This window comes from Leucoraja erinacea, chromosome 3 (genome assembly GCF_028641065.1).
Source record: "Leucoraja erinacea ecotype New England chromosome 3, Leri_hhj_1, whole genome shotgun sequence".
NCBI classification, from domain to species: Eukaryota; Metazoa; Chordata; class Chondrichthyes; order Rajiformes; family Rajidae; genus Leucoraja; species Leucoraja erinaceus.
This window is the reverse complement of record NC_073379.1, coordinates 38,714,256-38,728,914: the sequence shown is the minus strand read 5'-3', so window position 1 is coordinate 38,728,914 and position 14,659 is coordinate 38,714,256. Positions and strand designations below refer to the sequence as shown.

Below are 14,659 nucleotides of genomic sequence, written 5' to 3'. Positions count from 1 at the left end.
CTCAACACAGAGACTGTCACATAGTGAGCACCAAAATGGCTGCTTGTCCTGGAAGAACCATTTGGGTCCGTGTGGTGAGAAGGGAAGCGGTTGGATTACATCTTCTGAGGTCGCAAGTAAGATATTGAGAGATGTGGAGTTGGTGCCAATGACAGAGAACCAGAAAATTATCTTTTGAAATTGGAGGAGAAAATATGGCTGCTGGTATTAACACATTAAGAGCAGAGATTGTTGGAGAGGATGATGTGATGAACATGGAGACCGATGGATTGGAAGAAGACCACAAGGAGGAAATCTATCCTGCTCCATTTGAGAGGTGGGGGACAGATGTATGAGATGCAACACAGTCAAGAGCATGATCAACTATAGTGAAGGAACACAGAAGATAATTTGAAAGCAGAAACTAGAAGAATGGAAACATTTAAGCACTAAAATGAACAGACTGAAAATTTGCTTCTGGCAAAAATTTTTTTTTTTTTTAAAATTGGCAGCAGATCCCCAATACTGATGCTGGTAGCTACCTTTACGGTAATCGTTTTAAATTGGACGGGACTCCTCTTCCTGTTTATCTACAAGTTGACTGGACACCATTTTAAACCAGACTGAACACAATTCAAATATTTCAACTGGTGCAGCAGTAGAGTTGCTGCCTCACGGCGACAGACACCCAGGTTTGTTCTGACTGCAGGTGCTGTCTGTGCAGAATTTGTGAGTTCTCCCTGTGACTGTGTGGGTTTTCTCTGGGTGCTGTGGCTTCCTCGCACATTCCAAGGACATGCAGGTTTGTACATTAATTGGCTTCTGTAAATTGCCCCTGATGTGTAGGATGCTAAAGTGGGAAAACATAGAACTGGTGTGCAGGTGATTGGTCGTTGACGTGAACTTGGTGGCTACAGGGGCCTGTTTCTGCGCTGCATCTCTAGACTGAACTCCAACAACAAGAAATCCAAGTTTTTCATATCAGTTTTTCACATGATCACATGTTTGGAATTTAATGAATAAACAATTGTCACAGATACTCTGCTTATACAATGCTGTATCAGTCTTTGGAAATGCATTACAAATTTTGTGTTAATTGTAAGTTACGCCTTTCACACACTATTCTCATTATTAAAAAGGGACAGACAAGCAAACTGCTTGTATAGGGATATAATCTGGATATATGGTGTTGGCTTGAGCTAATGGTTTCATTTGATTCCCAAAATGGCTTAATTTGACTCTCATTATATTAATGCCAGTTAGATTTGACATCTTTAACATGGTGTAAACCAACCCACAGAGCTTGAACAAAACTTGACAGCATGCCACAAGATGGATAACAAAAAACTTAGTCCCCCCTTGAAGCTAGTGGAGGGAAAGGTGCAGATAAGGAATCCTGAACTTATGAGTGGCCGTGCAGGGAATTTGAAAACACTTTTCAAAATGCTCTAAATATCCTTTAATATATACGTCAGCATTCAGTTAAAAATGTTTAAGAACTAAACAATGTGAATCAAGTTTGTGTTTAATAACATACATCATATTAAATGCAATGGGCAAATTCAACAATTGGTCCTAAATAAACTTACCAATAAGCTGGCTACATTCAGAAGGCACAGGCTTAGGTGAAAATGGCAATGACAATTCTGTTTGACCAGAACAGGACACTGATGACTAAGAGCCTCATTCAATGATCACTATTTAAATTATTGAAGTTCTGAGGTGACACTTGCATTCTTAAATAGATGATGTGTATAAACACAAAACTACCCACAACAGAGAGAATGAGGCAGGAAACAACATTTAAATAAACTATTTTATCCATTTGCTGCAGGCACATAATCTTCAACTGTAGTATCTGGTGGAATTCTCAGGAGAAACTGGGTATATGTGTAGTATTTGAATAAATGTGTAGATTTTGCACATCAAATTTACATTAAATATTAGTTTGTGCGTGAGCCAACTAAAGAAAGGGATAATTCTAACAGGATCTATGCATTTGTCAGAAAAGAGCACCCCAAAGGTAGGACAATAGAACAAAATACAAATTGTTTCAGAGAAATAATTGAATGTTGAAACAGTAAATGGCAGCCAACCCAATATTTTTAAATTAAATCAGGTGGAAACTGCAGCTATCAACTATTATATAGATTTTTTCTTGCAGTTGACTATCCTTCAAGAGACTTACATTAAATCGAAACTAGCCGAAATAGAGTTTGTGGGGGGAAAATGCACAAAAAAAAAGCAAAAGATCAGCTGTGATTTGCAAGACAGGACTCTTCAAAATTAGATCGGTAATTTATCAAATTATAGAACAGAAAGTAATTCCTTAAAAAAAGGACTGTGTAAGCTGGAGAGAAATTGGTCCCAATGCACATACAAAACATTTAATATAACAAAGGCTGCTACTCCACCTCAAATTTAGTTCTATGGAAGTCAATAGAACAGTTTCAGATCCAGCGCATGCTGTTATATTGCATGTTTAGCAAATACCTCGGAGACCAATTTACAATTCAAAAAGTTTCCTCAAATAGTCTAGTTAATTGATCCGTTTCAAAAAAAAAAATTTGCAATGCTTTAGCTCAAAACAAATTACACAGTGATCCAATTTAAAGACATGTGTAGGTACTAATGCTGAGCAGGCGTTTTTTTGTTCAGCATTCAACTAGTTGGGCTGGTATTTTATGCTTATGCACACCTGGAACTTTTTGTATCAGATTAGATGTGATTGGATGATTATATATTCTGAAGAAAAATCGGGACAAATAAATCTGATTTTAGAATCATTTCTTGCAAAAAGGAAGCAAATCTTTTGCACTTGGAAACTCGACTGAAACATTTTCACAAAGCGGGCATGACCATTACTGCAACTCTTTAACTTTTTGTTCCAAAGTTGTGTGATTTGCTCCAGAAAAGTCGAACAACTAAAGAAATAGAGAAAATAAAACTAACATTAAAAACATGCATTTCAATAAACTTAATAAGACTGCATTTCAATCACCTTAATATGATTTCATCTTAAGATATTCAGGGCCAAAAGGATATTTGACAGCGCTACTTTCACTTTAAGGGTTACTAAACTGCACTATGGAAGCTGTCGAAATTCTCAACTATCATATCGGTAGAGTCTATTGTTAAAAAAGTCAGGGGAACAGAATGAATAGCATCAAAATGGTCAGTGATAAACCTTCAGTGGAACAGGACACAAAAGTTTCTGGCTAAGTTTGCAAAGGCAAACCCATGGTAAACTTATGGGATTCCTGTTGGAGTGGAGTTTGTTGGGGATTAAAAGGGATTTTTGCATCTGATAGACCCAGTACAGGCACCAGCTGGTCAAATACTGCGTGGGTTTCCTCTAGGTGCTCAGTTTTCCTCCCACATCCTAAAGTTGTGTGGGTTAGTAGGTTAATTTGCCTCTGTAAATTGTCCGTAGTGTGTAGGATAAAGCTAGTATACAGGGTGATTACTGGTCAGCGTGGATTCGGTGGGCCGAAGGGCCTGCTTCAACGCTGTAACTCTACACTAAACTAAACCAACCCATCTATGTTTATGTCCAGGACCCTTCTTCAGACTGATGTTTATATCCAAGTCATTTATATATCAGTGCTCAAGTTATAGCAAATCCCAGGTGACAATTATGATAATTTTAACGACTTAATTCAAAATCTAGTTACCCTCTCTCCATTCTTGTAGTAAACGAACGTTGGCATACACTTTATATTACAGTGTTCGGCAATATCCTGAAAAGAACAAAGCACACATTAATTCAACAGAGCTCAATACAAAAAGAAAAAAAATACTGGGTAAAACTCAATGGGGTCAAGCAGTATCTGTGGAGGCAAAGGCATGGTTGAGGTTTCAAGTCAAGTCCCTGCAAAGACAAGAGTGAAGATAGCCAGTATGTGGAAATGAGAGTGATTGGGAGTCAGAGGCTGGTAGGTGATAGATAGAACCAGATAATGTTATGGGGGACAAGGAATGAAATGATAGGAAGATGAGACTAGGTGTGGGAGGGAATAGGAAAGGTAAACCCAGGTGATGGGCATGGGGGTGATGTTTCTCCACTTCATCTGTTCTCAAGACAAGATTTACATGAGGATTTCTAAAATGTGCTATGTCATGGTTGGAGCCACACATTTCCTCCATTTAATGCGTTAGCTCTCATTAATTGCCCTCTCCCCATACAGTACAGTACTCTCCCCAGCAAACCATAGGTGTAACACTTGTCTCTACGCCATCTCTCTCATCACCTAAACAACATTTCCAGGTGAGTTAGAGATACAGTGCACACCTGTCGATGCTCATCTATCAAATAGATATTATATTTGATGTTCTCAATGTTGCATCCTCCCCGTTGGTGAGATCCAGTGTAGACAAGGCAACATTTTTGCCATGCAACTTGGCTCTGTCTGCATCAGCCATCTTGAGCTTCTAGTTGCATGTTATTTCAACCCCCCTTCCCATTTTGACCTGTTGGTCATTCTCCAGTCATGGCAAGGCCAAACATTATACCAGAATTATACCTTGTACTGTACACCTCCATACCAACAGTATGAACGCTAAATGTTCCTATTTTTGATAACTCATTCTTGGTGTTCCTTACTTGCTCATATTGGTCCACTCAGTTCTCTCTCCATTTGTTCTATCTCTCCCCCCTTATTACCTTCTCCCACCTATCCCATCACCCACATATCCATTACGAGGGTTTCTTCTCTCGTGGTTCACCTTCTCTATTCCCTCAAATACCCGACTCCATCATCCCTCCCTTCTCTACCTTCCCTCCCTTCATCCCTTCCTTGCATCTATTAACAAGTTGTGATGCTGTAAATGTATCCAATCCCCAAACAGTGCAGAAGATTAAGCAGCATTCTAATTCAGATACTGCAAGATGAACTAATTTTAAACAAAAAAAAGCACAATTTACTTTTTTTGGGGCAGTCTTAAATATACAAGTATAGTTCAGACTTTGAGGCATTGGTGATGTTAGCCACTGCTGCTATTGTTCTGTTTAAGAGAGAACTGCAGATGCTGGAAAAATTGAAGGTTGACAAAATTGCTGGAGAAACTCAGCAGGTGAGGCTGCATCTATGGAGCAAAGGAATAGGCGACGTTTCGGGTCGAGACGTTTCGGGTTGTTCTTATTGTTTGGGATCAGGATTTACAGGGACTCTGACACACTTACTGCAGTAAAGGGATATTAGCTGTTATTATGTAATCTTCCATACTACACCCCCAAAATTTGACAATGAATCTTTCATCATAGTATACTGTACATCTAAATTCAAAATATTTGAAATATCCAGTATGGTATTCTCCTACTTACAGCTGCATCATCCACATCAACTTCACAGAAAATGACACTTGGATTGTTTTCTGCCAGTTTCTGTAGAAATAAAATAATTTCAGTTAACCACATTTGCAGGAAATACATCGGTGAAGACAACTCTTTCTCCTATCCCATCCCCCACTCCCCAACGGCTAGGTATTTTATATAGGCTCACTGCATTGGGCAGAAACACAAACGCAAGGCTATTGAAGCATGGGAAGAGGTTACTGCTCAAGCGCAATACAACTTATGGAACTAAGGCATGCAAAGAATTCAAATGCAGATGGACTTTGATCCAACCAAATGGACGAAAGTAAAGAGATACTCCTGATCCCAATATCGCAATTCCTCCATTAACATACTTTGATTCTTAACACCTTAATCTTTGAGCCTCTTTTAGCCGCTCACTTCACTGAAAAATTATATTTTGAATATACATTGTAAAACAGTTTCCTACTTTAGTTCTGCCTTTCTGCTTCAAATATTCAACCACTATGCATCCCACCACATTTGAGGTTTACATAGAATTATCACATTTTTTTCAACTGGCACCTGTGACACAAAACTCTCAAGTGGTTAAAATGCATGTGAAAAACAATGAGTCAAACACCAACCGATTCAATTTTTTTAACATGCTTCTTCTGAACCATCAAAGATTCTCTCTTTAAAAACACAGAACCGAGAAATTGTACTCTAAAATGCAGTGCTCTCGACAGACAGGATGATTCTCAGTACATAACCCAAAGTCAAAAGTTGTAACACAATGAACAAAGAAGATATCAAATATCATATGCAATGGGTGACCCCATTTATTTTCCTGTCCATTCTGGTTCTGTCACTTTTTCTCTTTACCCCTCTACAATTAGAACAGGAAACTGGAACAGCAAGTGAAGGGACTCATGGGACGGCAGTAGTTATGACAAGCAAGTGATTTTATAAACTTCTACAAGAGGCAGTGTGTTTCATAGATAGTAGTTTAGCAGAGCTGGTAACATCAAAGGTTTGGTCAGGTCAACAATAGTGATAGGGGGGACTTAAATCAGGGGCGCACAGTTGTTTCTGTGGCCGCAAGTCAGACTCCAGAATGATGTGTTGCCTTTCTGGTGCAAGGGTCAAGGATACCTCTAAGCAGCCATGGGACATTCTTATTGTAAAACAGAGCTCATGATGCAGCAACCTCTGAATTGTTATTAAGGCGTTCTGGAAACATTATGATTTTATTTATACTTACGTGGAAGGTGGGAGCGATTATTTTGCAAGGTCCACACCATGTTGCTTGGAAGTCAATGACGACCAATTTGCATCCTGCTTCCTTTATCACCATTTCAAAATCTTTCTGAAAAGCATCACAGGATTGATTCAGTGACATTCAAATGACAATACCTTACACTATTCTATCAAATGTTTATTAAATGTGAATGTTTCTTTCGCCATTGTAAATACGAGTTTACCCTTGTTTTTAATTTGTTATAATGTACCCACATTCTCTCTTTTCCACCCAAATTTAGGAAGGAGCATGGGATTAACTGAACAGGCAAAGACACAACACTAACACTGTCTTTGTGGGACTGTATTGATCAAGTACAATACCCACAATCAGGTGGACGGCAGGAAGGTTTAATGACAAAAAGCTGGTAAAGATACTGGCAACAATAAAAAGCTGGTCTGCAGGAAAAAGCAACTACAAGATTCTAAAATTACCAATTAGGTCTAAATGCATGATAGCTTCACAAAACAGTAAGTCCCCTCAATGCATTTCATCAAAAGGTCAACATTTGTCATTTGCCAAAGAGATCATCTACAAAAAACACCAGTGCCAAATTCTAGTATATATGGCAATAGACAATCTAAAGCTAATACTTTGCATTTAAATTGGAAATCTGATCTGAACGTGGATAGTACTAGTAGGCCGAGCATCGAAAATGTAACTTTCATGACCCATGTCTGGTATCTACTTGAAATTTGGCACAGATTTAGATAAAACTAGACTAAGTGGGACCCGTTGGGTCCCATGTTCACACGGGAGGGCTGGTCCCCGACGCAATATTCCACCTCTCCACCTATTCCAATATTGGTGGCCAGTGGGGGGGCTTTCTCGAGTGCTGGTATGGGTTCTTGGGGTGGCAGCTCAGTCCCTCAAGCCTGATCTGCTGGCAGCTAACTCACAGCTGGTGGGCTGGCAGTTGACTCATGACTATTCCTTGAAATTCCATTTCAAGCAGGGTGCAAGGCCACCAAATTCAAGTGCAGTTTCCAGCCACTTCAAGCAGGGTGCAAGGCCACCAAATTCAAGTGCAGTTTCATGCCACTTTCAGCAGGGTGAAACCACCATAAAACCACACAAAACACCAAACTCACAGTTCAGTAGACATTCAGTGTGTTCAGTTGATTCATAGCTCAGACAGAGTCATGACCCACACTTCCGGGTTTTATAACCCCTCCCCCTCCCCCCGGAAAAGGTGTGGCTTTCAGGGCGTGATTGACAGGAGAGAGATTCTCAACATTTTTTACACACTAATAACACTTTTATTTTTCATTGATGGGAAGAATTCTCTGCACCTGCTTAGCGGAGGTGGACTGAGTAAGAAGGCCAAAAATCACAGACGTAAGTGGTAGCATTTTATCTTAAATCAATATACAGTGCAAACAGGAAGTAAGTGCATTTGCAGTAGTGCCTTTTAACGTCAAGCCAAAGCACCCGCCGCCATTTGCAGCAAGTAGTGACTTTCAACTTCAAGCCAAAGCACCCAAGCCACCATTTGCAGTAAGTAGTGCATTTCAAGCTCATGCCACCATTTGTAGCAAGTAGTGCCTTTCAACTTTATTAAACCAAAGCTCCCAAGCCACCATTTACAGTTAGTAGTGCCTTTCAACTTCAAGCCAAAGCACCCAAACAACCATTTGCAGGCAGTGCCTACTTCAAACAAACCATATTTTCATGTTTAACCACATTAAGGGTACTAACAGTTGTATAGACATTTGTTCAGTGTTATTCAGAGCTCAGAGAGACGTGATCCATGGCTTCATCCATCTTGCAGAGACTGAGTGAGGCACACCACCTCCTGGTTTTATAGTCCTTCCCCCTCCCTCCAGCAGGTGCAGCAGAGAGAATGGTGATTTTCTTAAACTTCAAGCCAAAGCTCCCAAGCCACCATTTGCAGTAAGAAGTGCCTTTCAACATCAAGCCAAATCACCCAAGCCATCATTTGCAGTAAGTAGTGCCTTTCAATTTCAAACAAAGCACCCAAGCCACCATTTGCAGTAAGTAGTGCCTTTCAACTTCAAACCTAATGGCCTGCCACCATTTGCAGTAAGTAGTGCCTTTCAACTTCAAACCTAATGGCCTGCCACCATTTGCAGTAATTAGTGCCTTTCAACTTCAAGCCAAAGCACCCGAGCCACCATGTGCAGTAAGTAGTGCCTTTCAACTACTTGCCGCTGCTCGGGGCGGATGATTACGGGGAAAACAATCCGCCTGCGGGCCAGATGATTTTGGGTTACGGGCCGCAGGTTGCCGACCACTGACCTACATAGTAAGGGCATTTTACAATGCATAATTAAGCCAGCTATTTTGGCTCAGCAACATTGTGATTTTTGACTCAGAATGCCCGGTTGTTAAATAAAATTCATGCAGATCAATAGATATTTTAATTTCCGGGAACAAAAAAAAAAAATCAAGAAACACAGGGTTTGTGAGGGAAGCTGATTAATTATTAAACTAAACAGTAGATAAGATGTCAGCAACTGAACAGTGTGCTTTTATTATGTTCTAACCAAACATTGATCAGTGCGTCACACTATATACTGAGTCACTTCATTGCATTCTTGCAATGTTAAGCAATTCAAGATTTTAGATTCAAAAGATGTCAAGTACAAAATGAGCAATTGATTTTACCATTCAATGTACATCCAGCAGTGTAACTGACCACTAACAAAACACTGATGCTCAACTTCGCTTAAATTTCTGATTATTTAAATATCGTTGGGGATAGGAGAGATTATAGGGGGGGTTGCACGTAAGGTCACTGGGTCATAGGGCTTGACGCATGGAGCCGCTCTATCCATCTGGAGGACATCCGTAACTTCAGGTATATGTTATTAATGCAAGAAACGCATACTTTCCTAACTGTTAAAAACCGCCAAAATGTTGAATTTTTGGGCAAATTTTTTTTGTGGAAGTCGGAGTAAGTGTGAGACATGTACTCAAATTTAGAATTCCAAAAGTGAAGTGAAATGTAGGTAAAGAGAAGCGAGAGCTGAAGGGACAACAGCAGCTAAAGTGCTTGGTAAAGATTGGCTGTGCAGATATCGGAATTATCGCATTTGCTCACTGCATTTCATCAACAGTAAGGCATTATTTGTGTTTTTTCTTGATTCCTTTGGTATCTAAAATGTCTCAGAAGTGTTAAATCTGGCTGTAAATTTTTCTTCAGATGCGTTTTCATTTTGTATGTAAAAACCCACTTGAGAACCATGGGCGATTTAAAAAGAGCTGTGGTGACGCGCGGCTGTGACCCAACTCCGGTGGATGGTGACACCGGGAGCTCGCGGGTCCCCGGTGGGAGACTGCTTTGCGGGGCACCGGCAACGGCAAATTGTCTCGCCCGAATTGCGGGGTTGAGGATGACCTCGAGCGGGGCCTTACATCGCTGGGCGCAGCTTTAAATGGCCGTGGGACTTGCTAGCGCCCGCCGGGGGCTTTGACTTTGGGAGAAGAATGGAGAGCAGGGGAAAGACAAGACTTTGCCTTCCATCACAGTGAGGAGGAGATTCACTGTGATGGATGTTTGTGTAAATTGTGTTGGTGTGTGTCTTGGTTCTTTTCTTGTATGACTGCAGAAACCAAATTTTGTTTGAACTTCATGTGAGGTTCAAATGACAAATAAACTGTATTGTATTATATTGGGACTCTTCTCTGGAGCATTCAAGACTGAGGGAGGATCCCATTCCGATAAAGAGCATGAGAGGTATGGACAAAGTGAATGCTCAGTCTTTTCCCCAACCTAAAAATATTTTGACGTTTAGATGAAGAAAGATATGTGAATATGTTGATCAGAAGTCATCAGCCCAGCCACATGAAATATTGGGGTGGCACAGTGGTGCAACTGGTAGAGCTACTGCCTCCTAGGCCAGAGACCTGGGTTCAATCCTGACCGTGGGTGCTGCCTGTGTGGAGGTTGTACGTACTTCCTGTGACCAGGTGGATGCCTTCTGGGTGCTCTCGTGTCCTCCCACATACCAAAGATGCGAGTGTGTGTGTCAGAGAATTGGCCTCTGTAAATTGCCCTTAGTGCGTGGGGAATGGATGCAAAAGTGGAATATAGAACTAGGTTAAATGGATGTTCGATGTGGACAGTGGGCCAAAAAGCCTGCTTCTATGCTATATCTCCAAACACCAAAGAATTATTGGATCAGATTCAAGCACGTTTTGTTTCCTCATTGATTCTTTGGAATGTGTATAAAACATTATTATCCATCATTATTCCTGAAGATGGTGAAAGTAGCTCATGTATGACTGCAGTCCTTCCAGTGAACATATGAATTCCCATAACATTAAAGCAGAAAATGTCATGACCTCGACCCAGGAGGTAAAGAATAACATTACATTTATAAGTCATGGGAGAGTTGTAAATTCAAAGAGAGTTTCAGGTGACAATACCCTATCCTTTTAGTGGTAGAGGTTGGAGAGTTGTCGTTGCCTAGATACGTAACTGCTATCTATTTTGCAGGTGGCACGCATTACAACCATGGTGTGACAGTGGTGGAGGAAAGCAAATTCATGCTTGGGTGGGCAGGCTGACAATCAAACAGGAAACTTTACTCAGTTCCTGGAGTACTTTTGAAGTTGCACTCACCCAGGCTCTCTGACACTAATGACATATCTTATAGATGGTGGAAAAGCTTTGAGACGATAGAAGAGAAATATGTTGCTGCAGAATACCCACCGCTGTTCTTTGACAGTCTAATTAAGTTTCAGATTGATGGTTTGCCTATGGGATGGTGGGAGACTCAACACTAATATTATTGAATTCCACAGGTTTGTGCTTGTTGGAAGTCTACCTGTCACATCTATATAACCATATAACATCTGTGCTGTGATTCTCGGCCCTGGCCTGGATGCAGCCTTGATCTTGCTGCAAGCATGCATGTACTGAACAGTTACAAATAGAAGGGAAATTGGTGCAATCTACAACAAGCATCACTATTTCTGACCATGATGGGAGGAGCCAATGACAAAGCAGTTTTCTGTACTCATTCACCAGGGAATCAGCCCAGGTTTAAAAGTGATGACATAATGAGGGATATGCAAGGATGAATTGCAGATTGTAACAGTGTGCATTTCTGCTGCTGCTAATTAATTGTTCACCTTGCCTCCCTGATGCCTCGTTTTGAGATTCCAGACCTGTTCAGATCCTGTTCAATTTAGCAAAATTGTTTGGTCACACAACATGAACGTGTTAAAATCTTCACGATGTACAATGTATTTATTCACCTTATACGGAGCAAGAGTGTTGTTCCTGGCTTGCAAAATTATTAATTCTCGTAACACATTAATTAAGTTTAGTTGTATAGCGAGATGTTTTTGTTGCATGTTATGTAATCAGTGGAAAGACAAAACAAGATTATAATCGAGCCATTTAATTACTGGTTTAATGTTGAATATGCTCAAAAGTGATCAAATCAGCTGTAACAATAACTACAGCCACCTCGTTCAAATTGAGAATTCAAATAAAAGTAGCCTTACACCTGTAATAGACAAGGACTCAGTCACCTGCAGCTGTTGCAAATATGAGCAAGCCTAATCGGTGCGAAGGACCGCTGCTCTGCGTTGTGTCTGCAACGGCCATCTTAAGCTTCTAGTTACAGGCTGAACACAGACAGATTAGCAGTCCATGTCATTTCTACCCCCCTTCCTATTGTGACCTGTCAGTCCATGGCATTCTCCACTGTCATGGCAAGGTCAAACATTCAAACAAAACTTCAGGACTATCGAAGGTAGACAAACTTTGCTGGAGAAACTCATCGGGCGAGGCAGCATCTTCAACCAGAACCAGAACAGGCGACTTTTCCAGGGTCTCGACCCGAAACATCGCCTATTTCCTTCTCTCCATAGACGTTGCCTCACCCGCCGAGTTTCTCCGGCATTTTTCGTCTACCTTCGGTTTTTCCAGCATCTGCAGTTATTTCTTACACACCTCGTATCGGTATCGGGTCCCTCTATCCCAACCGTATGATATGATAAACTCAACGCTCCCATTTTACAGGAGGGGAGGAGGAGGGGAGGAAGATATTTTACCGCCGTCCACGCAGGATTGTATTCTATATTTCCCACCGGCCTGTGGGGTGGGCGGGCGGGAAGCGGCGCAGACGGTGGCGGGAGTCCAGGCCTCTAAGGCACTACAGGCCCGACGCGACCCCGGGCTGGGGTTGGGGGAGAGGCTGCAGCACATGGAGCGGGACGCGGGCCACCGAGCTCCGTCCCCGGGGTCTGTACCGCCGGCGTTTGTAATGTAATGCCCGGCTCGGGGGGACCAGGGTTTATAATCGAGCCATTTAATTACTGGTTTAATGTTGAATATGCTCAAAAGTGATCAAATCAGCTGTAACAATAACTACAGCCACCTCGTTCAAATTGAGAATTCAAATAAAAGTAGCCTTACACCTGTAATAGACAAGGACTCAGTCACCTGCAGCTGTTGCAAATATGAGCAAGCCTAATCGGTGCGAGGACCGCTGCTCTGTGTTGTGTCTGCAACGGCCATCTTAAGCTTCTAGTTACAGGCTGAACACAGACAGATTAGCAGTCCATGTCATTTCTACCCCCCTTCCTATTGTGACCTGTCAGTCCATGGCATTCTCCACTGTCATGGCAAGGTCAAACATTCAAACAAAACTTCAGGACTATCGAAGGTAGACAAACTTTGCTGGAGAAACTCATCGGGCGAGGCAGCATCTTCAACCAGAGCCAGAACAGGTGACTTTTCCAGGGTCTCGACCCGAAACATCGCCTATTTCCTTCTCTCCATAGACGTTGCCTCACCCGCTCAGTTTCTCCGGCATTTTTCGTCTACCTTCGGTTTTTGCAGCATCTGCAGTTATTTCTTACACACCTCGTATCGGTATCGGTATCGGGTCCCTCTATCCCAACCGTATGATATGATAAACTCAACGCTCCCATTTTACAGGAGGGGAGGAGGAGGGGAGGAAGATATTTTAACGCCGTCCACGCAGGATTGTATTCTATATTTTCCACCAGCCTGTGGGGTGGGCGGGGGGGCGGGAAGCGGCGCAGACGGTGGCGGGAATCCAGGCCTCTAAGGCACTACAGGCCCGACGCGACCCCGGGCTGGGGTTGGGGGAGAGGCTGCAGCACATGGAGCGGGACGCGGGCCACCGAGCTCCGTCCCCGGGGTCTGTACCGCCGGCGTTGTAATGTAATGGCCGGCACCGGGGGGATGAGAGTGATGTTCATCACCGTTATAACCGTAGATCACGGATTATAACCGGGGGGTGGGGTGGGGTCGATGGAGGGGTTTGTAACGGCGGCACAGCCGGCCCGTTATTGCAGTCGCTGGGATCGATGTGATCTCACCACATGTGTATGTGTATGTGTGTGTGTGGGTGTGGGCGGGCCGGGCGGACGCATCTGGACCCAGGAGCTGCAGCAGATACACAACCACATCCACTAACATCCACAATAACACTGGACATTTTGTCCGCCAAGACCAGCGCACTCGAGCATTGATCCACCAACCTGACTCTCCAGCCTGCGGACTCCCATCTTCACTCTGGATGCTTGAAATGTCAGCAGCAAAGTTCAGCGTGCTCACCTCGACCAGACCAGCTCTCTCAATGATCCTTGCTTGCGGAGAGCGGACGTGTGGCATTGGACCCTGGGATATTGACGAGGCGGTTCAATCACGATTTGCGCAGGTTCCGTTTATCATATTCCAAATTCCCTTCCAAAATGCGATTCCGTTTGTTTAAAACAATTATTTCTTAGGAGATATATACACCGATGCACAAAAATTATGAGAGAAATTACAGCCAGCAGCACTCCAATAAACACACAACTTTCCCATAACTAGATCAACCGTTCCTTCTCTCCAGAGATGCTGCTGTCCCGCTGAGTTACTCCAGCATATTGTGATCCACCTTCGATTTAAACCAGCATCTGCAAGTCGAATGCATTTTTCGCACTGTGCACACATTGTATATATTTATTACTTGGACAGGGGCCACAGAGTGGCACGGATGGGGGACAGTTTGGTGGAATTTGACAAATGAAAAAAAAAATTGTATTGAACAATTTGTAGTCTCCGAAAATGTCGGATTAATTTTTTCGCATGGTTC

The 14,659-nt window shown here is 42.3% G+C and overlaps 1 protein-coding gene across 1 annotated transcript; it reads right to left on the bottom strand.

The window, feature by feature from the left end:
• Positions 1 to 1,486: 1,486 nt before the first annotated feature.
• LOC129695481 (thioredoxin-like) lies at positions 1,487 to 14,218 on the bottom strand. Its single transcript, XM_055632456.1, has 5 exons — positions 14,061 to 14,218; positions 6,537 to 6,641; positions 5,303 to 5,362; positions 3,654 to 3,719; positions 1,487 to 2,903 (listed from the first exon to the last, which is right to left on the bottom strand). Exons 1-5 carry the CDS (start codon positions 14,085 to 14,087, stop codon positions 2,841 to 2,843), a joined length of 321 nt encoding a protein of 106 aa, XP_055488431.1. The 5' UTR covers positions 14,088 to 14,218; the 3' UTR covers positions 1,487 to 2,840.
• Between the last annotated feature and the right edge of the window lie 441 nt (positions 14,219 to 14,659).

What these genes read in the sequence shown, in the direction of transcription:
- LOC129695481 (XM_055632456.1), bottom strand. Translation starts at nt 14,087, where the DNA reads ATGGGAGTCCGCAGGCTGGAGAGTCAG. An exon ending in TTGATGTGGATGATGCAGCT is followed by an intron (nt 3,720 to 5,302) that starts GTAAGTAGGAGA and finishes TGTTCTTTTCAG; the next exon opens with GATATTGCCGAACACTGTAA. An exon ending in ACTACAAGAATGGAGAGAGG is followed by an intron (nt 2,904 to 3,653) that starts GTAACTAGATTT and finishes CTATTTCTTTAG; the next exon opens with TTGTTCGACTTTTCTGGAGC.